General features: G+C 39.3%; 1 protein-coding gene across 3 annotated transcripts in view; it reads left to right on the top strand.

Annotated features, from left to right (window-relative positions):
* The first annotated feature begins 509 nt into the window (after positions 1-509).
* Positions 510-23,664, top strand: part of wwp1 (WW domain containing E3 ubiquitin protein ligase 1) — a 32,134-nt gene continuing 8,979 nt past the window's right edge. The window contains exons 1-13 of one of the 3 annotated variants that reach the window (XM_087175765.1): positions 510-672; positions 9,720-9,776; positions 11,142-11,233; positions 11,463-11,601; positions 13,010-13,134; positions 14,233-14,385; positions 14,626-14,698; positions 17,159-17,340; positions 18,474-18,852; positions 19,103-19,198; positions 19,802-19,976; positions 21,829-21,883; positions 22,249-22,333. In XM_087175765.1, the coding sequence (XP_087031891.1) occupies positions 11,164-11,233; positions 11,463-11,601; positions 13,010-13,134; positions 14,233-14,385; positions 14,626-14,698; positions 17,159-17,340; positions 18,474-18,852; positions 19,103-19,198; positions 19,802-19,976; positions 21,829-21,883; positions 22,249-22,333 (1,532 nt within the window). In that variant the 5' untranslated portion in view covers positions 510-672; positions 9,720-9,776; positions 11,142-11,163. Of the gene's footprint in view, positions 673-9,719; positions 9,787-11,141; positions 11,234-11,462; positions 11,602-13,009; positions 13,135-14,232; positions 14,386-14,625; positions 14,699-17,158; positions 17,341-18,401; positions 18,853-19,102; positions 19,199-19,801; positions 19,977-21,828; positions 21,884-22,248; positions 22,334-23,664 lie in introns of all 3 variants that reach the window. The other 2 variants (XM_023412914.2, XM_087175764.1) reach the window with 2 other exon arrangements.

Here is a 23,664-nt window from a genome sequence, read left to right as displayed (position 1 = left end):
GAACCACTGTAACATTCAAACATAAACCACAATTTGTGAAGTGAAATGAAACAGGCCTTTCAGTAAGACAACATATTAAAATGAGCAAAATCACTGCAGTAGAAACTAAAATAATGAATTAGTCTATTGTAAAAAAAAAAAAAAGAAAAAAAGAAAAAAAGAAAAGAAAAAAGAGGAATTTGAGAAATAAGGAAATAGGAAAATAAACACAAACACACACTAACAATTGAGGAGAAAAGCTCAGTGTCATTGTTTCTGTGGTATAAAAAAAATAACTGTTATTATGAGACTCTGAATTTACAGCCGATATGCAAAGGCCTGGTCTAATTCTCCATTGTCCAAACTATCTCAACAGCGATGTAGTGCAGTAACAACATTATATATAATCAGTGATCACTGTTATGATCAGTGTTTTCGTAATAATAGGCTGTTGTTAGCATATGTGTAAAGTGTCGACTGGGGGCTAACTCCTATCCCGTGTTATTACACAGCAGTATTTGGGGTGGCGCGCCTGTCGCCCGACTGTTCGCTGGTCGGAGGCTTCTGCACAGAGATGGCAATAGAACCGTAGCAGACTGTAGGGCCTATCCGGTTGGGTATTCTACCGACAACCGTAACGTTAGAGAGGCGCAGAGCCAGAGAGAATAGGAAAGGAGCTGGACAACGGGCAAGGTAAAACACGGCTGTTTATGTGACTTAAACCACTAACGTTACCGACGGCTGTCTTATCATGTCAGAATGAATTCATGGCAAGTCTGTCTTCACATGAGCCAAACTGTTTGACTAGCTCTGTGATGGCGGACAACTAGCACAGCTGCTAAGTAGCTAAGTTAGTTAGCACACCGGCTAGCTGGCAGCAGTTGGATAATAGCTAACTTGGCTAAGTTTGTAACGTCAGCTGGCAAAACTAACCGTGTCGGGGACGAAACCAACACACTGAGAGTTTCATTTGTGTGCAGACATTACCATCTGGTTAGCCAGCTGGATATCGTAACGGTAGTTAGGACAGGCAGCTAACGTAAGCTAGTTACGCCAACAATAACACGAAACAGGGGTTCTCTTTAGCTAACTGGCTGGTTTATTGGTGGCTCAGCTATCTGATTTTAGCTTTGGTTGCATACTAATGCCAGTACATGGCTAAATGTCGTTAGCCAGCTTTATGTGACAGATGCTGCTCCTATGCAAACACAAGTTTACCAAACATGGGGTAAGATTTTAGACGGTTACTACCCGAAGGCCAGTAGTTAACTGGCTAACTCTGTTAACTTAGTGTTTAGTTCATGAGCTAACGTTAGCATGTCAGTGGATTATCCAAAGTCAGCCAGTGTGCGTTAATCGTGTACGAGTTTGTGTTTTTATGATCAGTGTTTTCGTTTAAAATAACAGACTGTTGTTAGCATATGGCCTAAGGATAGTTTGAAAGTGTGAGCAGTCTACTCCTTTATTGTTCAACAACCCATGGTCTTGTTTACTGAATTTTGTCATCTGAAGAGGAAAAGAAAATCATTGGTCACCTTTTAACTTTTAGAGGTGTTGACATGTCAGGTCTATAAGGTGATTCTCTGGTCACGCACAACTCAGGTCTGAGTTAAGACGCAGGTAAACATGGGCCTGTCATGAGGCAGGCACACTGCTATTTAATGCAGCATTGCTACAACATATCAGTAGCGACCCTTTTATAAATACTGGACGGGAACAATATAACACATGAACTGTCACAGTCCCTGACTGGCAAAAGTACAGTTTTGAGCACAGTGTGCCACAGGAGTAACCTAGTTAACATGGACTCAGCTAACACCTGATGGGTATGCCTATCAATTATGACTAGGCCCAATTGTCTTACATTCCCCTATTTTATGGATATACTGAGAGAAATGGTCAAACAGGACTTTGTTTTAGTGGCTGTTGAAGGTTCTCTGTACATTCTTGCTTATTGTATTTAAGGACCATTGAGTGTCCTGGTTTGGCAGCTCAGGCAGTCACATACTGTACACAATGCATTCACAAAGTATTCAGACCCCTTCACTTTTTTCACATCTTGTTATGTTGCAGCCTCATGCAGAAATTGTTTAAATTCATTTTTCCCCTAAATCTACATTCAATATCCCACAATGACAAAGCCCAAACAGAATTTAAGAAATTTTAGAAAATTTATTGAAAAGGAAAAACTGAAATATTACATTGGCATCACACCCTTCCCTCAGTACTTTAGCAGCGATAACAGCCTCGATTCATCTTGGGAATCACACGACAAGCTTTGCACATTTGGATTTTCTGCCAGTCTTCTCTGCAGATCCTCTCAGGCTATCTCAGGTTGGAAAGGGACCATTGTTGTACAGACATTTTCAGGTCTCTCCAGAGATGTTTGATTGGGTTCAAGTCAGAGCTCTGGCTGGGCACTCAAGGACATTGACAGAGTTGTCCTCAAGCCACAACTGTGTCGTCTTGGCTGTATGCTTAGGGTAATTTTCCTGTTGGAAGGTGAATCTTTGGCCCAGTCTGAGGTTCTGAGTTCTCTGGACCAGGTTTTCATGAGGGATATCTCTGTACTTTGCTCCGTTCAGCTTTCCCTCAACCCTGACCAGTCTTCCTGTCCCTGCTGCTAAAAAGCAGCCCACAGCATGAAGCTGCCATCACCATGCATCATCGCTAGGACAGGTCATGAGGGGTGCCTTGTTTCCTTCAGACATGATGCTTAGAATTGAGGCCAAACAGTTCAATCTTAGATTCATCAGACCAGAGAATCTTGTTACTCAGTGTGAGCCCTTTTTGATATTTTGCAAACTCCTTTCATGTGTCTTCACCGAGCAGAAGCTTCCATCTCCTTCTGGAAGTTTCTCCGTCTCCACACGGGATCTCTAGTGCTCAGCCAGAGTGACTGGAAGTTTCTCCGTCTCCACACGGGATCTCTAGTGCTCAGCCAGAGTGACCATCAGGTTCTTGGTCACCTCTCCTACCAAAGCCCTTCTCCCCTGATTAATCAGTTTGCCCGGGCAGCCAGTTCTAGGAAGAGTCCTGCTTGTTCCACACTTCTTCCATTGAAGAATTATGAGACCACTGTGCTCTTTGGAACCTTCAATGCATGGTTTTTGCGCTGATATGTGTTGTCTGTATTCCTTTCCAAATCATGTCAAATCAGCTGAATTTACCACAGGTGGACTCCAATCAAGGTGTAGAAACATCTCAAAGATGATCAAGAGAAATGGGAGGCAACTGAACCAAAAATGCTTAGCACAGCGTCTGAGTAATTATGTCAATGTGATATTTCACTTTTTCCTTTTTAAATTAATTTGAAAAAAAAAGTGAAATTATGTTTTTTCTTTGTCATTATGGGATATTGAGAGTCAATTGATGAGGAAAATCATTGAATGATTTTAGCATGAGGCTGCAACATAACAAAATGTGAAAAAGGTGAAGGGGACCGGACCAATTTCACAGTACAAGTGCACAGTATATTGATGCCACACTGGGAGGGAGCTACTTATAAGACGCAGCAACTTTTGCTGGCTGGCTCTGAAATATACTATGTTTGTGTAGTCTCTCAGTCTTTCTCTCTCTCTCTGTCTCTCGCACACTGACCTTTGAACAGCAAGAAAGCAGCTGTGGGGAAAGCAGGAGTAGTAGCGTGCCACCACTGTGTGAAGCTAATGTGTCATGCCAACATAAATAAAAGTTGTGAGATTTAAAAACAGCTCCTAATTGTTGTTGAGATGAAGGGGAGCTGGGTTAAAGTTTGCTTTTCACTTGAACTTTAAAGAGCTGTGCTGTTTTTTTGGAAATTGGAAGCACTTTGGCTAAATTTAGGGTAGACTGCTGCAGAGGGACCTTATGTGGTCTATGGAATGATCAAAAGCTTGTCCTCCTGGGATTATAAAATTGACTTTTACTTTTTCCCCCAATTTTGTGGGCCTTGGGTGTGTGCTTGAAGGGGAGTTCAATCCCCCTGGAGACCTGACCTCCCCAGTGCAGCTACCCTAATATTGTGTATGTGTTCATTTTAAATTGGTATATGTGTGTGAAATTAGAGAACCTTAATACTCTTTGTATGAGCCCAGGTTTGAAGGTCTGTCAACAACCTTTCTCCAAAGAAGCTTTGGCATTATGCAGAGACATAAACACAGTGGCAGTGAGATGAGTGCTAACTGTTTTGTAAGCAAATCTACCCATATAGCACCACTGCTGGCTTCTACAGGCTGACCAGCACAATTGACAGGATAAGCAACCAGTCAAACAGAAGGATAAAAGGAAAACTGAAGCGAATCTGCGATACAAGGTTAAATATTATTGTGCAGGTTGCTCTTTTTCACTCGGAGTTGTTTTTCTCACCAGGGCATGTGATGATCCTACGTATTTAATGTTCATTATCTTTTGGAACTGTAGCAATTGAAATTCTCCATCTAGGGCAAACCAGCATTTTAGAAAACTGTATTTAGACCTCCATGCATATTGATAGAAAGCCAAGGGCCTTTTGATTCAGATCAATTCTACAACAAACAATTATCTTCATTTTAGATTAATCTGCTAATCACTTAAATAAATACCATAAATTGTTTAATCAATAAAATATCAGAAAATGGTGAAAAATCAAATGCTCAGTTTCAGTCACCATTGAAACTGTAAATAACCACCTTTTTACAAACCAGTGTATTTTTTGGCAGTTTGTGTTACTGAAACATTTGATCGATTATTAAGATAATTGGTAATTGATTTTCTTTTTATAATTTAATAAACTAAGTGACAAATATTGCAGCTCTTATCCAGACATGCTGTTGCTTGTTTGTAGATCCTGTTTTACTTTGCGGAAAAAATCGATTTCTCATAGGTCCTTATTAAATCAGATTTTATTTAACCTGGCATGAAGAGGTCTAACTAGGAAATGGGAATGCCTGGCCTGTCCATTAAGTCAAATTACATTAGAGGAAAAATTGCTCTTTCAGACCACATACAGTACGTATTGCAACAAAGAGCTGCTGATGAGCTGATGACTTGACCTTTGATGATAATGTTGCTGGTAGTTGTTGGGGCTCACCGTGCTTAGGCTGTATGAGGTAGTGCATTTTAACATATCTGCATTACTTAATGGATACTGACTTTTGCAGGGAGTTGTTATTGTGACTAATGTGCTGACAGTGGTTAAGTTTCCTGAAGTCTTTCATACATAAATGTATCACATCCTTTGTCTCTGCACTGTTGACTTGTCTTATCAGACAAGGGAGTTAAAATGTCTGGGGTTCTGTCTGGCCTCTTTTAGAATAGTGGTAGTTCAAATATTATGAAGATTGTATTAAGTATTATAACTTGCTCTTAGGTATTTCTAATTTTGTTGTCAACATTCTGGGACTCTTGATTAATATGTTTGTTTCTGGCAAATTAAAGAATTTATGTTTGTTTTCTTTTTTCAATATGTGTGTTTTTAAGCATCAAGCTGTTCATTAAATTATGCCACAGAGTCTGCTGGTCAGTTAGCGCCTACATTCATGCTTAAATTAAATTTAATGACTTTATTGGGGATGCCCCAAGCTGATCTGCCTGATCAATATTTACAAAATGAACTACATTAAGAAATAGTTTTAAGACACTCATCATTAATTGAGAGCTGTGATTCAGTCTGTATTTCTTAAAGCAAAGCTACTCAATTATTTTTCTTAGATTGGTTTTAATGTGCTCAAAGTGTGCAGGTTTTAGCTCTTACAGACTGCAAGAAAATGAAAAACATTATATTGGCAATGATTGGGATCAAAGCGTGAAGGACGTCCCTAGTGTGCAGCACACTTGAGTTGTATGTTGATTGTGGGAATACTCTGTAGCACCCAGAGGAAATCCACATTGACACAGACTGATGTACTTCAGGATTCCAGGCTTAATAAAAACAATGTTTTGTTACCAATGGAGGTGTATAGTATGTATAATAGTTAGCAGTTAGTGGTGGTAGTAGTAATAGTAGTAGCAGTAGTATGTTTGTGGGTATATGTTTTTTTATTTTTTTTATTTCACTAATTAACAAAATAGGCAAGTCTGTTTAAGAGTGAACTTCAATAGATCAATTGAAATGTGTGGCTGGTATATCTAAGGATGCTAATGGTTAAGGCGCTGTAGGACCCTTGTTGCATGTTTAAAAAAAGAAAGAAAAAAGAAATACAGTTATAGAATTACGTTTGTTTCTGAAGGTGACTGTTGTCCACTTCTGGTAATAATCAGAGATAGTCATGTCTGATTATATTAAAAATTGTTTTAAGTGACTGATTACTACTGAGCTATACTTTTGACAGTTTTACTCTGCAGTAGTCTGAGCTAACATAAACTACACAGACTGATAAGGTGCTCCACAGTGCCAAATCCTGAAGGTCGCACTGCAGCTTGAAATTAATGTAATCTACTTAAAGATACACTGTGATATTTTTGATCACTAGTGGCATCATGAAGGCAATGCTTTGACGATCAGGTACCCATTTTTTTTCTACTTGCATACAGACAAGGACATGCTATTTAGTTGACTGATGGTTGTTGGTGGTACAGAAATGTAATAATGTGCCAACAAAAAGCATGGAAGAAGACAGGAAGGATGCAGTTTCACTGAAATGCTACGGACTGTGTTTAATTTTGAATCTCAGTTACAGAATCAGTATCATCCATTTCAATTTGGTATTTTTGACAGCCAAGTGCAGAGATCAGATTAGGGCAGAAACAGGTGGTCGATTAATCCATTAATAGTTAATAAGTTAGACAGAATTAACCAGGAACACTTCTGATAATTGATAAATCATTTCAGTTTACTTAAATTTCAAATATATTCCATACAGTGTAGCATATTTATATATATGTATATATAATGTATATGCTACACTCACATATTGACCCGTGTTTGCATATCAGCAGTTCCAGGGGTACTAGGGGCTAGGGTTGCACGGTATACCGGTACCAGTATAGTACCGCGATACTAGAGTTTTGAAAACGGTACTATACCAGCATTTAAAAACAATTTATTTTATCTTATTGAATGCAAATGAATTGGTAAATTGGAGCCTGTCTCTTTAAGCACAGCGAGGCCAGCGAGTGTGACGTAGTTGCCCGAGCGGATTTAAGCAGCCTCCCATGCGCACTCGCATGTTTAGACTGAGGAGGAGAGAGAAACGACAAGTTGTGTCTTAGACAGACGGAGCGGGTTGAAGAAAATACAGTAGATAGAGATGGCAGCTGCAGAAAAGCCCGTACTTGTGGACAAAATGGGGGCCCGAAGTACGGTGTGGAAATATTTCGGGTTCAAACCGAACGATAAAGGCGAGCCACTAAACCCAGAAGCACCGCAGTGCAAGCGGTGCTACAAAGTGTGTCTCCCAAAAGGAGGCAACACTTCAAACCTGTCGAAACATTTAAAGGACAACCATGCGGACTTGTTCCGAGACTTCAGTCAAGAACGACAGGTGATAATGTTGTTCACCAGTTCACTACACTGTAATGTCAATGAAAGAAGTACAAAGCCCCTCCCAGCCCAGTAGTAAACCTACAGTAGCCTGCATGCAGAGAGCTAAAACATGTCCATGGTTAATAAATACATTAAAAAATATATTTTTAAAAATTAAATTACATTCTTTAAATATTTAAATAACCCATTAAGGCAATACATAATATAATGAAATATTTTTTACAAAAAGTATCGAAAAGTATCGAAATACATATTGGTATCGGTATCAAAAAAGAAACTTGGTATCGTGACAACCTTACTAGGGGCCAGTCTATTGGCTAATAACTGTTCTATTTATTCATTTGTCAAGGCCCTAGAAAATAATGGCCGATGACTGCTGGAATGTGTCCCCTTCTCACCATTTATTCCCTAGTGTTTCCTTTTTTTCAGTTTTAGCTGTCACCTGCTTACTCTGTATGAAAAGTTGCTACGGAGGGTCAACCTTGTCTTTATTGTGAGGATCGGTTCTGTTGCTCAAATATTGATTTCATTGTTGTATAGATGTATATTGAAATTGGAGCTCAAACTCTGATGGTAGCATAGCTGGCATGTCAACAAAATTTCTGCATTTGTTACATGCTAAGCCTTGTATTTTCTTTTCTTCTATGTAGCTATTCTTAAAAAAAGATGACATTTTTTTAAAGGACCAGTTTCTAGGATGTAATGGCATCTAGTGGTGAGGTTGCAGCTTGCAACCCACTGAATACCCCTCATTTCTTCCTGTCCAAGCGTGTAGGAGAATGTACGGTGGCCTTCAGATAACGTAATAACACGAAAGGCCTTCTCTAGAGCTAGACTTTGGTTTGTGCATTCTTTTCTACTGTAGAAATGTGGAAAAAGACACTCCCTATGTTGATATTAAGGTCTCATTCTAAGATAATGAAAATGTTGTCTTCAGCTTGTTGATTCGTTATGTTCTTTTGGTCCTTAGATGAAGAGCTATTACTCATACAACTAACTATATATTTTATAACTCTTAAAGAAAGTATTTTCATAACATGCATGTTAATTTTGTAGTTTGACCCTGATGTTCATGCATGATTAAGGACAATGAAAAATATTATGTGCTTTATATAAGGGTTTCCTATATATAATAATGATAATAATAATAATAATGATTAATAATACAGTTACAGTATAGTATAATCAGTATATTCATACTGTAATCAGTTTACATGAATAAAAATCAACATTTACTGACAAATATTGTGTAATAAAAATGTTTTTTCTAATGTGTATTTTTTAATCTTATTGTATTTAGTGTAAATTTACATGATATGACTTAATTTGTGTAGATTATATTATGGAAATATTACATGGTGCTACAGTCAGACTGACCTCGTGACTTTTACAGAAAAGTAAACAAGTTGACACGTAAGATGGCCAGCACATCTATGGATTGAAGTGTATGTCTAAAATGGGCTGAATAAGCACTTTGCCAGCATTGTGGTATTGATGCTAGATGACCTGGCAACAAGATGGTGAAAAGAAATCATACTAATTATACTGTATCATTTTGCTCAGAAACTGCGTTTTATAGATCCACGGCTCACAACAGAACATAGCACATAGATTTTAAGAGATTAGACAGGTTTTGAACAGGTTCAGTTTAACCCAATTATCTGCATCACTAGCTGAACAGTGAAAACAATGCTGAAACGCCCTCAAACTGTTTATTATATGTTTTTGTGTTTCACATTGCAGAAACTCAGCGTGTGCATAACAGGTTATAGTAGAACCAAGAAGCAACAAACTACATTTTGTGTGATTGCTTTATGAATATCAAAGGAGCAAATTGGGTTAGGGTTAGGTATCATGAACCAGTTCTGAACTGAAACCAAGAACAAAGAATTTGTTGTATGGTGTTTATGTTGTGGAAAACTGAAGCTAGTGCTCACAAATGTGGCTGACCTTCAGAAAAGACAGTAGTGACAGTAAAATGTAATCACTGCACAAAAATAGTTTTACTGAAGGAAGAAGTCAGTTTATTGCTGTGACTGGAGTTTTTCCCTGGTAAAACAAGCATCAGTCATTTGTAGGTGTGATTGGTGATGAAGTGAGGATCTAGGCAATTTTGCAACTGTAGAACTTAAAGGACTTTTCACATAGTGTCTTAATCATTCCTCCATGTTGGGGAAGTGAAACCATTGTTGCTATGTTATGAGATACAAAGTAACAAACTGGTGTCTTAATCAGAGGCTAGTTTGCACCAGTTGTGCTGAGCCTTGACCTAAAAATTTGCTCTTTTTTGTTTCAGAGGAACCATGGGACATGGAGTAGGCTGAAGCAGAGGGTCTAGCAGCACACACCAATTGTGAGTATAAGTGAGTTTTTTTTCTTTTCTTTTTTTTTTTTTACAACATTATGCTTATGTAGAATTAAAATATTGATAGATGATTAAAGGAAGATAAGTTTAAGAATGTTCAGGCAGAGTGTACAATGTTTTGGAGTCAAAATAAGAAAGTAGGTTGAGCTACTGTCCTCAAAAATCTTCCTGTTCACCACAAGACAGATAATAAAACATCCAGACAAGTAGTATGGATAAAGCACAATCATGAGCACAAGCCAAAGCAGCACTGGACTCACTCAGATCAATTTTAGATTGATTCTTCTACTGTGGTGTTTGTTGGAGAAAATGTTCAGAAAATGCTAGCGGCTCCTAAAACTTCTCCGCTGTATTGGGACCCTGCTGAGTTTGCCTGTTTCTTATTTGTAAATTTACAGGGTATATGCCTTGTGTGTTTGATGTTTGCTTACAATTGCAATATTTTTTTAGACATACATGGCATTTTTGAGGTGTTCCAGCCTGGTTTTAAAGCCCTTCGCAGCACTAAATCTGCTCTTTTAAAAGTTTTTAATCATTGTTTATTAGCTGCTGACTCCAGGGATTCTGCCATTATTATGCTTTTAGATCTCACAGCTGCATTCAACACAGTAGACCAAAGTATCCTCATCTCTCTCCTGGAGCATTATGTTGCATTAAAGGTATTACTCTGGAGTGGTTCAGGCCATGTCTTGTCTGGCAGAAGTGTTTCTGTCAGCCTCGGTGACTCTCTCCTCCTCAGCACCTCTCATTTGTGGAGTCCCTCAGGCTTCTATTCTCAGGCCAATCCTATTTAACCTGTACATGCTCCCCTTATGGACCAATCTTAGAAAGTATGGCATCTTGTTCCACTGTTATGCAGATGGCACTCAAATTTACCTGCCTTTGAAAGAGAATGATGAAAATGCTTTAAAACCATTGTTGGACTGTTTCAAGGACATCAGAGCTTAGATGGCCTCACATTTTTTAAAATGTTAATGAGAGTTAAACTGAAGTGCTGATATTTGGATCAAATGGTGCCTGTGATGCCCCTCATATTGACCTGTGCTCCCTGGGTGTGATAATAGACAGTGATATTACACAGGGCAGATTGTGTCTTTGTGGTTTTAAATTTTAAATCTGGTCTTAAAACACTTCTTTATTCCCTGGCTTTTCACGGAGTAAGAGAGTTGCTTTTGATTGTTTATGGTCATAATGCTTCTATTTTATTGTCTTTTTTCTGTTTTTATTGAGTTGCTTTATGAGTTTTATTATTTTGATTGTCCATCACTTTGGTCAACTCTTATTTTTAAATGTGCTTTATAAATTTATTTTGACCTGACTTGCTTTGTTTTGTGTGTGTGTGTGGTTTTGAAGGTTTCCCACTGTGGTGTATGACATGGCCACGGCCTCATCCAGAGCAGAGTCTAGCCATAACCACAGAGGAACGACACAGCTTCATGCCATTGGTGAGTCCACACACAGCAGGCTGGGAGTGGTGGCATGGCTTCAGGGTCTTGACCCTGTCCCTCCCTCAGAGAGCTCACACTGAAGCACTGTGTTAGAAGGAATTCCTGTGTTCCTGTACGAGGTTTTTCCTAATGGGATCAATAACATATCACATCTAATCTGAAAATCTGAATAAGTGTTAGCTGCATAGTGAAAATATAAGATGTTGCTTCGTTCATGTGCTGCCAGTTTCCTGTGCCAAAATCAAGAGGAAGAAGAGCCTGTTTGGGACTGCCATTTATGTGGAGGTGACAGCAGAAGGGGAGTCGCGCCGTACAGCGAAGTCTCACAGCTCCTCCAGTCCTAAATGGGATGAGAGGCTCACTCTGTAAGAAGCAACAATTTGCCTACTCTTTCTTTGCCTGTGTGTGTGTGTCACAATGTTTTTGTTAGTTTTTTTTTTTTTACCTTAATGCTACATTTCTTGGTCTTCTGTCCATTTTTCTTTTTTATAATCTGTGTCCATGATCACATTGTGCTCCAAAATTGAGTGTAGGATAATAACCCATGAATCCCCAATCATTTTATTGTTTGGAGATGATAAAATGACGAACAAAATGTGGGTTGAGACTACCACAAACACCTGCCCTCTCATAGACCCCTTAATCAGAAGGTTCCTAGAAAAAGTGCTGATTGCCAAGTGGCGTATGCCTATATTAAAAGCTGTTGAGAGAGAAAAACAGCCCTCTCCTCCTTTCTAGGGGTTTTTTTAGTGAGATAACGTATTGTATATCTTATGAAATAAGCCTAAGACTGTTGAAACACGATTAAAAAAAGGTATTCTTTTGAAATTCTAAATATAATGACCAAAAAATCCTCAGGTGGCTCATCTGATAATTATCAGAACAAGGGAAAATGCCGTAGAAGAACACACAGAGCTCTTCGTATCATTTGAGACACTAGTGGAGCCAGCAGCCTGAACATGGCAGACGTTTACAGGCTCTCTGGCTTCTGAATGGCTCTGCCAAATGCCAGAGACATGTCATTGTAAATGCTAATTGTCTTGATTGGGTAATTATCACTGACAAGCCAGTGTGCAGCTGTATTTGTGGTCTTGTGTGCGCACCATGGATCATTTGTAAACTGTTCTTGGTCCTACACATGGCGCTTAGGCTATAATCCTAGATATTTCTCTTTAGGCTGATGCGCTCAACCATGAGCACAATGACTTTGCCTGTGTACTGTTCATTTTGTGTGAGGACAGAAAACACAAGAAAGCAGCATTATGTGAGCTGAGTACATCAGTCGCTGAGCCTGCAGCAAGGACAAATTACTCTTTTGAGATTTTTTGAGGGGGAGCAGATGTTGAAAAAGGGAGAAACTGGAAGACTGAGAAGCATCTCATAAAATAGTTGTTTTCTTTGTCGCCTTTTTTCTGTTTTCAAGGGGAGCACATGTGGAAAGGAGGAGCTGGTGAATGATGGTTTTATTTGTTAAATGTGCACAGTAGTACGTCTTCCTCTTTGCTCCCCACACTCATAAATGTATTTATTGGGCTTGGGAATTCATCCTTTATAGTTATGTATTCTGAAATTATACTGAAAATCAAGAAAGAGTCTTTGTGCTTAGTGAATCCACACCTGATGAGTACACCAGTGCTAAATACATATCAGTGTTACTTTGTATACTACTACAGCAGGAAAAGAGGCACGATGAACCGATGTGAGTTGCGTTAAAAGTTGTTTTAAGAATTACATGTGATGTTTGTGTTTGTTTGTGTGTTCCGGATTATCTAGGAATGTAACACCGCACACACATGTGGATTTCAAAGTATGGAGTCACCACACCCTGAAAGCAGATGCTCTGCTGGGCAAAGCCACACTGGACCTAATGCAAGCCTTGGAGCAGCATGACAGAAAATGTATGATTACAGTATAAATACAGAACTGTATTATAATAGAAAATAAGGTGTATGGTGATCATGTGCAAATACAGGTGTTTAAAGTTACTGCAGTACCAAAGCAGATTCAATAAAGTATTACTTAATTAGACTAGGCAACATCTGGGCTTTCTGCTCTGAACTTTTTGCTACATACACATTGTTATCAACTCTTCCAATGACCTTATTTTAAAGTACAGTATAAACGGAATAAACAGAGAATAAAATTCTAGAAATGTCAGATAATTTTAGAGTCTGCAAGATAAAGACAGTAGCCGTGTTTTGACCAAAAAGTACCTGAAACTTAGTTCCAGGTACTTCTCTTCAGGAACTAAAAGGTTCCTGTGGCCTATTGCTATCTGCGTTTCCCCCGTGGCCTAAAGTCCCACGAAGATTATGCAAAATTATTACTTGACATTACATTATTCACAGCACTTTGAGGACATAACATGAACAAAAATACGGGACAAATTGCATCCCATATGTATTCAACACAAGACACAGCATTTTCCTGTATTATACGTGATGGGTGGCAACCCTAGCCACTCCGGTTGTTGTGGTCCTTTATTTATTTGAAGTCCTTTTTTTTAGCTTCGCCCGCACCTGTTTCGCGGTGTGGAAAATGTGCTCGCTCCCTACGGACTTCTAAACATCATGATTGAAATAAAATGCAGCGAGTACTTGACCAGTCAGAAATGTTCAGCACTGCAGACCACACCCCCCAAAGTTCCTGAACCTTTGGAAAGTACTACCCCCCGACCACATACCTTTTTGGGGGTCGATCAATTTCCCCGGAACTAAATCTGGTACCTGCAGTGGAAACGCGCATAGTTCCTCAAAAGGTTCCTGGTTCCTGGGGAAAGTTCCTGCAGTGGAAACACGGCTAATGTAAAAGAATTGGTTTGATTGAGCTATTCCATCATTTTTTTGGCATGTGGTTGATTTAAAATAGCATTAAAGTTTGTGTTGATCAGAATCACATTGATAATTAAAAACTTTAATAATGGAAAGCTTTATGTTTTTTTGATGCCAGCCCTCTGTAATGCTTCCTCTCATACCATCCCTGATTTGCCTCTACAGTGGAGAATGTGAAGGAGGTGCTGAAGCTGAGCGTGGAGCAGAAGGGTGCTCTGGTGCCCACTGGGGAGCTGACTGTTTTCCTGGATGGACTGACTGTCACAGACCAGGATGAACTGGCACAGCTTACCAACGGCATTGCCGCAAATGGCACCAGTGAGCACAGTATTTATGTTAGGAGTGGGCAATGGTTGGGTTGTTGGTTTTAAGGACCTTGTTTAACCAGTAAACAACAATCAACAGGGACAAGGAGAGAAAAATGCCACAAAAACATGCATACAGATAAAAAAACTCTGGTCAACTATCACATAAACCTATTTGTTAGAATGAATTCACTAAATATACACTTGCGTATGATATCTGAAAACAAACATTTTTTTCTTCAATTCTTCCCAGAAGTCCAACAGAATGGTGATGCCATCCACGAAAATGGAGACTCATCGTCCTCTTCCTCAAGGGCTGCCAACAGGTAAACAAACTACATGAACCAACCATTTGGTTGCTCCACATATTTCATGAGGAAGAAGATTCCTTCTTTACATTACTGTCAATACTTGTAGTCTATTGTCTTCCACTAGTTCTTTTAAAAAGGCTTTTGATAGTTTTTTAACCTCCTGTCTGTGTCTTGTCCCTGTGTCCCTTCTCCTGCTTTACGGTCTACCGGCTGGCACCACTGGTGCCAATTTTTATCATCTGTCACACAGTAAAAGTGCCATTCAATGAGGCTAACAGGGTTTTTATTGGAATGGCTGCCTGGCTCCTCTCTGCATTGCAGTTACTGAGAGGACTGCAAGACACAAGCAGGGGGATATTTAAAACTTAATAGTGTTTCCCCTCCCTGGAAGTTCCCCAAGTGTTTGAGCGCTCAGCCAGATAGGAGAGGTAGCCAGCTGAGGGACATTTGTGGTGGCGAGACAAATGTTTTACTTATTGTTACCTAAATAATGAAACATAAAACACTATTGCTTATCCGTATTAAACATATTTATTTCAGTGAATGAAAACAAATACACATATTACCAATAATCAAAAAAAAACTTTCCATCAATTAACTTTTAATTAATGTATTGATTGTGCATATCTTGTTGGCAATCCAAGCATGTTCACTACTAAATGTGTCAAAAACTCATCATCAGTCTGTGTTCAAATCTGAACATTTGGTTTCAGCTCTCAGGTTTTTTATATATAACATAACATATTCATGAGTAAATGTGCAACAATCAAGGTAAAAGTTTTTTTATGAAAAGAATGTCTTAGATATTATTTATTAAGAGTTTAACACAAAGAAACCCTGCTAATCTGCTCCATCTGGAATATGTGGGTGTGGTTTGATCAGATTTGATTGACAGTACTAGCAGAACAGCAATGGCAGAATGATAGTTTTCCAGAGTTGTCAATCTTGCTTTGCAAGAGTATAAATTGCTTCTGATTAGCCTTAAAATTGTGGATAAAACAGCATTTGTTTCAATGCAGCGCTATTTCCCGTCCAAACACAATTTTAGCCTCACTGCTCCTTCCCCGAACTGTGACTTCACTCGCAGCATATGGAAGGTGGCCAAACAGAGTTAGTCGGCAATTTAGCTAGGAGCAGATGCTTAGGGATCCCTCTGACCTACTTCTTTCCATTTGTATCTCTTTGTCTCTTTAACTTGTTGTCCTTCATGATCTTACATCACAGTTCTGCTGCAATGTGTTTTCTGGCAGACTTCCCACCATTACCTCTCATATCTTTTCTGTTCATCTCTTTCATGCTACCTTGATTTGTTTATTTTTCTCTTCTGAAATCTTTACTTCCTGAGTCTTACTCACTTTGCCTGTGCCTTGATTTCAATTTTTTGTTTGTTTTTAGTCAGCTTTGCTTTGTTGCATTTCCCTCCTTTCTTTCCCTCCATTCCAGTTAGCTTGTGTGTCTACTGCTTCTCACACCATCAAGCAGGGAGACCCTTCCTGTGGAGTCAGAGGTGCCAGGTATCGGAGCCTGTTAAAACACTTAATACTGGCCTCCAAGCTGGCTGCAGGAGTATGATGTTGTGTTTGGTTCAAAGTGTGTCTGTGTTTTTTACTAACAGAATTTCAATAACTGCTCATCTATGTTGTCCTTGTACCTCATTTTTCTCCCTGCGTCAGATTTCAATACTAAAGCAGCAAGTCCAGTTGCCTTTGACTTAGTATTTGTAATTAATCCATTAATATTTAAACATAAATACTGGGCTCTACATTTAAATTTAAACTGGGCAGATTTGGTGGGAAATTTGCTGGTATCACTTCCTGTGCAGTGTGTCTTACTGGACATTGAGTATTAGTATGGTTAGAGCTTCTATGGTTAGCGGCTAAGTCGTAAAAACCAACATTCTTTGGAGTTGTCTGCACTTGTGATCATTTCTTCTCTGTGATCTACTTCCTTTCTTTCTTCTCTTCTTCTTGGTTGCTTACCTGCTGATTTGCCATTTTTTGTTATTACTTCATGCCTAGACAAAGCCTTATCTTGACTCATATGGCAGATCTCTTATTTGTCTCAGTGTGCATGTCTGTGGCACCGACTGAACTCTCCTGCCTCACAAAAGGGCCCCTTCAGCTGTGCCCATTACATCACCACACCACCCCATTATGTCCCGTCCTTACCCCTACAAGACAATAGTGTCAGTGTCACAAGTGAGTCTTTTATCTGACACTCCCACAATGAGTGGAAGCAGCACACATTTAGCTCACTCTGAGTAATCCCTGTAAAACAAATTGATCCCATGCCTATTGTGGGCCTTTGTTTTTACTACTGGCTATTTTTTTTACTACTACAAGGAGTTTTTGTTCTTAGAATATACATTTATTTTAGTTTTAGTATAACTGTAAACACATAAATTGTGTCTTATGTATAATGTATAGGTTTATAAGTTGTTAGTTAATTAAGGAATGGTTGTGTTTTCTCCTAAAGCACAGTGAATGGTACAGACTTGGGGCCAAGGTCAGATTCCTGTTCAGCCTCCAATGGTGTGGATGGTGAGGTGCCTTCAAGCTCCTGCAGTCCTGCCCTTGGTCATGTCGTCAATGGAGATGCCACACCCAACTCCACCCCAGTCCACCAACCCTCAGACAGTGACACAGAGAGCAGGACAGGTGAGTTTGCATGATTACTATAGTGTGTGAATTACAGTAACTTAAGAGGGTTAAAATAAAATCTTAGTTCTCAGATTTGAATAGTGTGTTCATGACAATGCTGTTGAATGCTTTATTGTCCTCTTCTCGTTTACGTTTAATCCCCTTTGAGTGGTAGTATTGTTGGGTATGATTCACTTGAGACTGGACAAAATATTAACTGAATGTATAAGATGAGCTGCCGGCTCATGTCAAAGATGGAATCATGCAAGTCCTTATCAGAGGATCTCAGTTATACATGTGTATATTTCTAGCAGGTATTCATTGTGTTGCCTGGGCAGGGCTCAGTTCTTCGTGGTTCACTCAGTCCCAGTGAACAGTAGAGAAGAACAGTAGATTCATTTTCATTAAGTGAGCACTGTTATCTCTGCTGCTGTCAGCGCCTCTGTTGAAAACTCCCTGGACAGCAGGGGGAAAAAAGCAGAGTGCAGTGTACTGGGGAATGCAGGCAGAACACCAATAGCATGCTGAGCTTACACCGAGCTGCGGTTGAGTAAAGAATATTAATTCTTTATTCGTATGCCTAGATGGGTTGTCAGAATTTGAAAAGTTCAAAGTCCAAAATACTTCCATACACAACTTCTCACATGGTTTGATGTCATGATCCCATATTTGAAAGTACAGTTAAAATTCTAAATAAAAAGTGACTGCCCTACAAAACATCCGCTCTTTGGTGAACAGTTGTTTGTTGCATTGAACAAACAATTAAAGAGTTCTGTAGGCTAGGCTTTTGGTGCAGAGACCAAGCTATAGTTCTTTCTTCCGATACTACTTTCAAGTTCAAAAGTTCAATATCCATTTCAACCCTTTGTCAGTGGAAATGTTTACATTCACAGAGACACAAATGCATGTGAACAGATGTAGATTCCTAGACTACATAACTATTGGGTACTTGTTTTAAAATCAGCCATTTAAAAGGCAATTTTTGCCTTGAGACATTACTGACCTCAAGTCACGGATGGAGAAGGAGTCTCGACCATGCATTTAAACAGCACCATTGTCTTTCTCTGAATTGCCTGCAGTCAACGGGGAGTCTTGTGATGTTGCTCTTGGGCCATCATCTGTGACAGCAGGTGATGTGCTGTCCCCTGCAGATGACCACGAGGACTGCAGTCAAGATGCCGTCCTGCCAGACTCTGTCACAGCACCAAATAGCACATCTCAACCCCCGGCACCCTCCACATTGACTCCAGCCTCGACTTCTGCTGCTAAGCCTCCTGACGGCACCGCTGCTGCTTCCTCCACAATCACCTCCTCAGCCCAGGGGGCTGCCACCCCCACCACCGCCCCCACCACCACCACCACCACGACAACCTCCTCATCATCGTCCTCTTCCTCCCCAGCACAGGGAGAGGCGAATGCTTCAGGAGCTGGTGGTGGTATCAGTAGTAGCAGTGCAACTGTAACTACAGATGGGGCCAAGCCCAGACAACAGGCCCCCAATGCTGGAGCCTCAGATCCTCTTCCACCAGGGTAAAAATCACCATCAGCTGCTTATTTTCTGCATTCCCTGTTTAATATCACACATATTTTCAAACCTATTATTATATCATGAGGTATTTACCTTAAAGCGACACTTCAGCCAAAATCTTTTGAGTATAAAACACACACGCACTCATATTTCACTATTATATGGCAACTGTGCACAGCCTTATGAAGCTTTTTTTGTTTGCTCCCTGCACTCTCTCTTTTTTTTGTTATTGTTAATTGATGTGTCTTTTAGATGGGAGCAGAGGAAAGACCCGCATGGGAGAACGTACTATGTAGACCACAACACCAGGACTACCACCTGGGAAAGACCACAGCCACTACCACCGGGGTGATTATCTGTCTTTCACTCCTTTAGGCGCTTTCAGACTACAATCTGTAACTTAACCAGGTTCATCTTTCTGTTTTAACTCTGGCTTTTTGCCTGCAAACAGACATAGGTAACCTTAACACCCTGTTTACACAAGATGGCTTTCAACCATGTCTGCCACTAAACAAAAATTGTTGTAAACCAATGGTTTGGTTGGATGGTTTCAGTTTACATTTCTTGCACTTGCATTCGGTCTTCATAGATTAACACAGTTGATACCACATGATGAAATGTCCTGATATATAAATCTAACCAAAGTGCCAAAGGCAGAGAGTTCCATGAAGTAGGGTGGTGTTTTCTTAGGACACTCAGGAATTTGTTCAGTTTCAGTGAGAGTTATTATTTGGTGAATATCCTCAAGCAGAACAAAGTTACTGAACTTTGAATTAATTGTTTCCATTTAGAAGTTGTCCCCCCAGGTTCTTTTAATTATTTTGGATTGAATGAGTAAGTGTCAGGTTGGAAGTGTACCTTTGACTTTCCTTGCTGGACTAGCCACCTGCTTACAAGCCTGTGTTTGTGTGTCTCTGTTAATTGTACCATCCATCTCCCTCACTGTGCCAGCTGGGAGCGCCGAGTGGATGACCGGGGCAGGATCTATTATGTGGACCATAACACCCGCACCACCACATGGCAGCGTCCCACTATGGAATCAGTCCGCAACTTTGAGCAGTGGCAGAGCCAACGCAGCCAACTGCAGGGAGCTATGCACCAGTTTAACCAGAGATACCTCTACTCTGTAAGACCATCCTCACCACACCTTTCAATCACTGTTTTGTTTTTTTTTATTTATACCTGTAAAAGTTTTTCGACCTATAAATTTAGTTAGTCAACATTCTTACTTTTTAGTTTAACACCACCCAAGTGATACTGTTCATACCAGCATTCCATATACTTCTTTCAAGCAATGGAAACATCTCCTCATTCAAAAGAGCAGCCACACTAGTACATGCTGAAAAAACAAACAACTTAATCAAGAGAATGAAACAGAACTATAATTTTGGTCATGAAAAGAGAAAAAGTGAGTGAAGAGTGAATAGCAAGAACAGCAATCAGGTAAACTTGTTTTATCCTCCAAGTTTGGTGTCAGCAAATAAGAGTAAGTAAGTTGATGTGCATCTCTCTCTCTCTGTCTGTCTTTAGCTACAAGTACATGCAGTGAAATTCTTCTCTGAGTTCTGAAATGAATGATTTCAGAACACAGTGTGTGTGTGTGTGTGTGTGTGTGTGTGTGTGTGTGTGTGTGTGTGTGTGTGTGTGTGTGTGTGTGTGTCTTTATCAGTTGTAAAGTAATATATTGACATTTACTGCTGTATTGAAAGAGTAGTCCATAGAAATGATCACAAATGAAGACTGTTTGGTTTTGCAATCTTAAAATCAGTGTATAGTAAATGTGAGTTAAAGGTGTGTCGCTGATGTAACCAGCTACAGCTTGAAGTGACATTGAGGAATTAAAATATATTGAAAAATGTTTTAAAAGGAAGGCAGGATTCCTGTATACACCCTATGCAAAACCGCAGTCCTTTCTCTGTGAACCCTGTGCATTATTGAGTCACCTGACCACACTGGATCATTCCAGCTGTTCGCTTTTATCAGCTCATCAACTTTTAAAGTGTGCATTTAGCTCAGACCATTCCACAATACGTACCCAGTCCTACAGAAAACAGATCTGTGGCTCTGACCGAAAAAGAGTTTTAAGGATCTTAAAAAATCCTCTGATCTCTGATCTAAGTGATCACTTTTCCTTTCCTCTGCAGTCTGTACTGGCTCAGATATTGGGCCTAATATTACAGTCAAGAACTCTTCTGCCAATATCTAGAGCTCTGAAATGGCTCAGTTAAGTTCTTGAGGAATTTAAAGGTACCCCTTTAAAAGGACCTGGTTTTTGCATATGCAGCCTTATAATTACATATATTTGATATAAGCCATGGCACATACTATGATAACTAACTCAAGCAAGTTTCAGAAATTCAAACATTACAAAATGTTGTAGTAAGGTATAGATTAAATTGGCCAATACTGTAAATGGTAATGTCCTCAATTTTATTTTCTCTCCTAATTGGCAGGGGTAACCAAGTCGTTGTCATGATGATCTTATTATTCATAGGACCAACTTCTGGTTCTGATCTTTCTCTGGGTGTATTTGTTTTGCAACCCTACTCACTCAACACACTGTTTGGCATCTAGCTCACCTCATTTAGCCCGAAGGTGAGAAGTTTACTTCAGCAGGGCTTCAAATATGCACAACCCAGCCTCTGCCTTAATCTGGTTATCTTTGTGAGGGTCCCCCTCCCAAGTCTTTGATCTGAATGGTGATGTCATCTTCATTGATGATGATTAGCTTACAACACAAATCAAAAGACAGACAGTTGGAAACTACTGAGCAGTAAGCAGCCACAGAGGCCTTCTTGCCAACACATCAAAACGGGTTTATTTTTATTATTATTGTTCAATCTTCCTGTTGCAGATTTTTTTTACATTTCTTTTTGAACATTTTTTAATATCCTACATATTTGGAATATTTTTGAGAAGAGTGGGGTCTTCCTGGTGTTTTCTGAATGGAGGTTTATGTGTGCATCCCTCATTTCCAGGCATCCATGATGTCTGCTGAGAACGACCCTCTTGGCCCGCTACCTCCTGGCTGGGGTGAGTTCACATTCTCTCTTCTCAATCCTATTCACATTTCCACATGGTGTCAGTATGTACTGTATTTGAAGTAAGAAACTACAGAAATGTATCGGTATGCATCATACCTATTTTCAAGCCAAAAATGTGTGTTAATGTAAAATATGAGTAGCAATGCTTTGTGATACTGTTTTAAGTTGTATCAGCGTCATTCTGAATGTTTCCCACAGTCTCCTCTCAACCGCTGTTCACAAGGATGACAGCTTGTTGAACGACTGTGTTTATAGCATGAGTCAGCACTGGTGATAATCAGACATGTGTTGCCACATAGTGTCCATTCTGTCTATTAAGCTACAGATTCCTGTGTTTGCTTTTATCAACTTTAGAGAGACGTGTGGACTCCAATGACCGGGTGTACTTTGTAAACCATAACACCAAGACAACACAGTGGGAGGACCCCCGAACCCAAGGGTGAGCTCAAAGAAACCATAATAGAAAATAAATGGAGACTGTATTGTCCACACATGGTCTCATTATAGTAAAGTAAGAAAGTACTTGAAATAGAGTATGAGTACAGTGAACTGGCTAATCCATTGTTAATTTTATGGAATTAAACAGGAGGAGGGAATGTATAATTACAGATCATAATTTTAATGTGAAAGATCATCTCTTGGTTAATAGGCTTTTTCCTCTCCTGCACCAAATTGATATCATACAGCTCTCTCTCAGTTCTCTCTTACCAGTGACTTACTGGCCTCAAACTGTTTGGTTAAATTAGAATATTAAAAGTCAAGATGCTGCTGCTTAAACCAGTATTGACCACTTCTAGGATGTGTTCACTGATGCCACAACAGTAAGGCTTCTTCAAAAGATGCATGTACAGTTTGTTAGCTGAATTTTCAGTTTACTTTCTATACCTCAATCACTGATTAATCCATTCAGTCCTTTAACTTTTAGGTAGCTATTATTAAGATGAATTGCTTAATAACGTTATTAAGTTGAATATATATATATATATATATATATATATATATATATATATATGTTAGTGAGAAAAAGGAATTCAGTGAGTATATTGAATGTGTGTTAGAGCGTAGGTGATGGTTTCAGTGAAGCACATTCAGATAAAGAATATTTTTTTCACAATCCCTCTTGTGTTTTGATTTGTCAAAAGGTAAATCTGTCATGGGAAGCACGTCCAAATCAACATCAGCGTCAAATTCACTATGCAACAGTTTTACACTTGTTACATGACCTCAATCAGGAGCCATTGAATGCATTCTTGAGGCCAATGTTTACAGTAATTTTCTAGCATATTATACAGCAGTTCATGATCCTCAGGGACAGAGCAACCTATTATCATCAAAGCAATTTTAAGTAATTTGTCCACCCCCCATGAATACCAGAAAACCCATTATTCCACCATCATTCAGCCATACTAGCACAATTAATTTGTTTTTGAATTTGTTTCAGGCTGAACTACATATGAGGTCTGAATTGTAAGATTTGTTTCAATTTATCAATAATACATCATCCTATGGTAACATTTTATGACAAGGACAGGCTTTGTACAAGTTGGTCCATCGTAAAACTTCTCAAAATATGACGTCCTCATTTTTACTTACGCAGAATTTTCAGAAAAATCGTATATTTTCACACACTTCACCGAGGATAGTGCTGATATGTAAGATTTTGTTTGCTAAGGTTTTATGTCGTAGCAAAGATCAGAGCTGGCTGTGTTTGTTTTTTAAGTGTCCCCGGCTTGTCTGAGTTTAACAAGTGTAGCAAGTATAGTTTCACAT

The sequence above is a fragment of the Seriola lalandi genome, unplaced genomic scaffold (genome assembly GCF_002814215.2).
Source record: "Seriola lalandi dorsalis isolate HSWRI2012SDOR001 ecotype SW California unplaced genomic scaffold, Sedor1 jcf7180002054494, whole genome shotgun sequence".
In the NCBI taxonomy this organism is placed as follows: Eukaryota; Metazoa; Chordata; class Actinopteri; order Carangiformes; family Carangidae; genus Seriola; species Seriola lalandi.
This window is presented reverse-complemented; position numbering and strand designations above follow the sequence as displayed.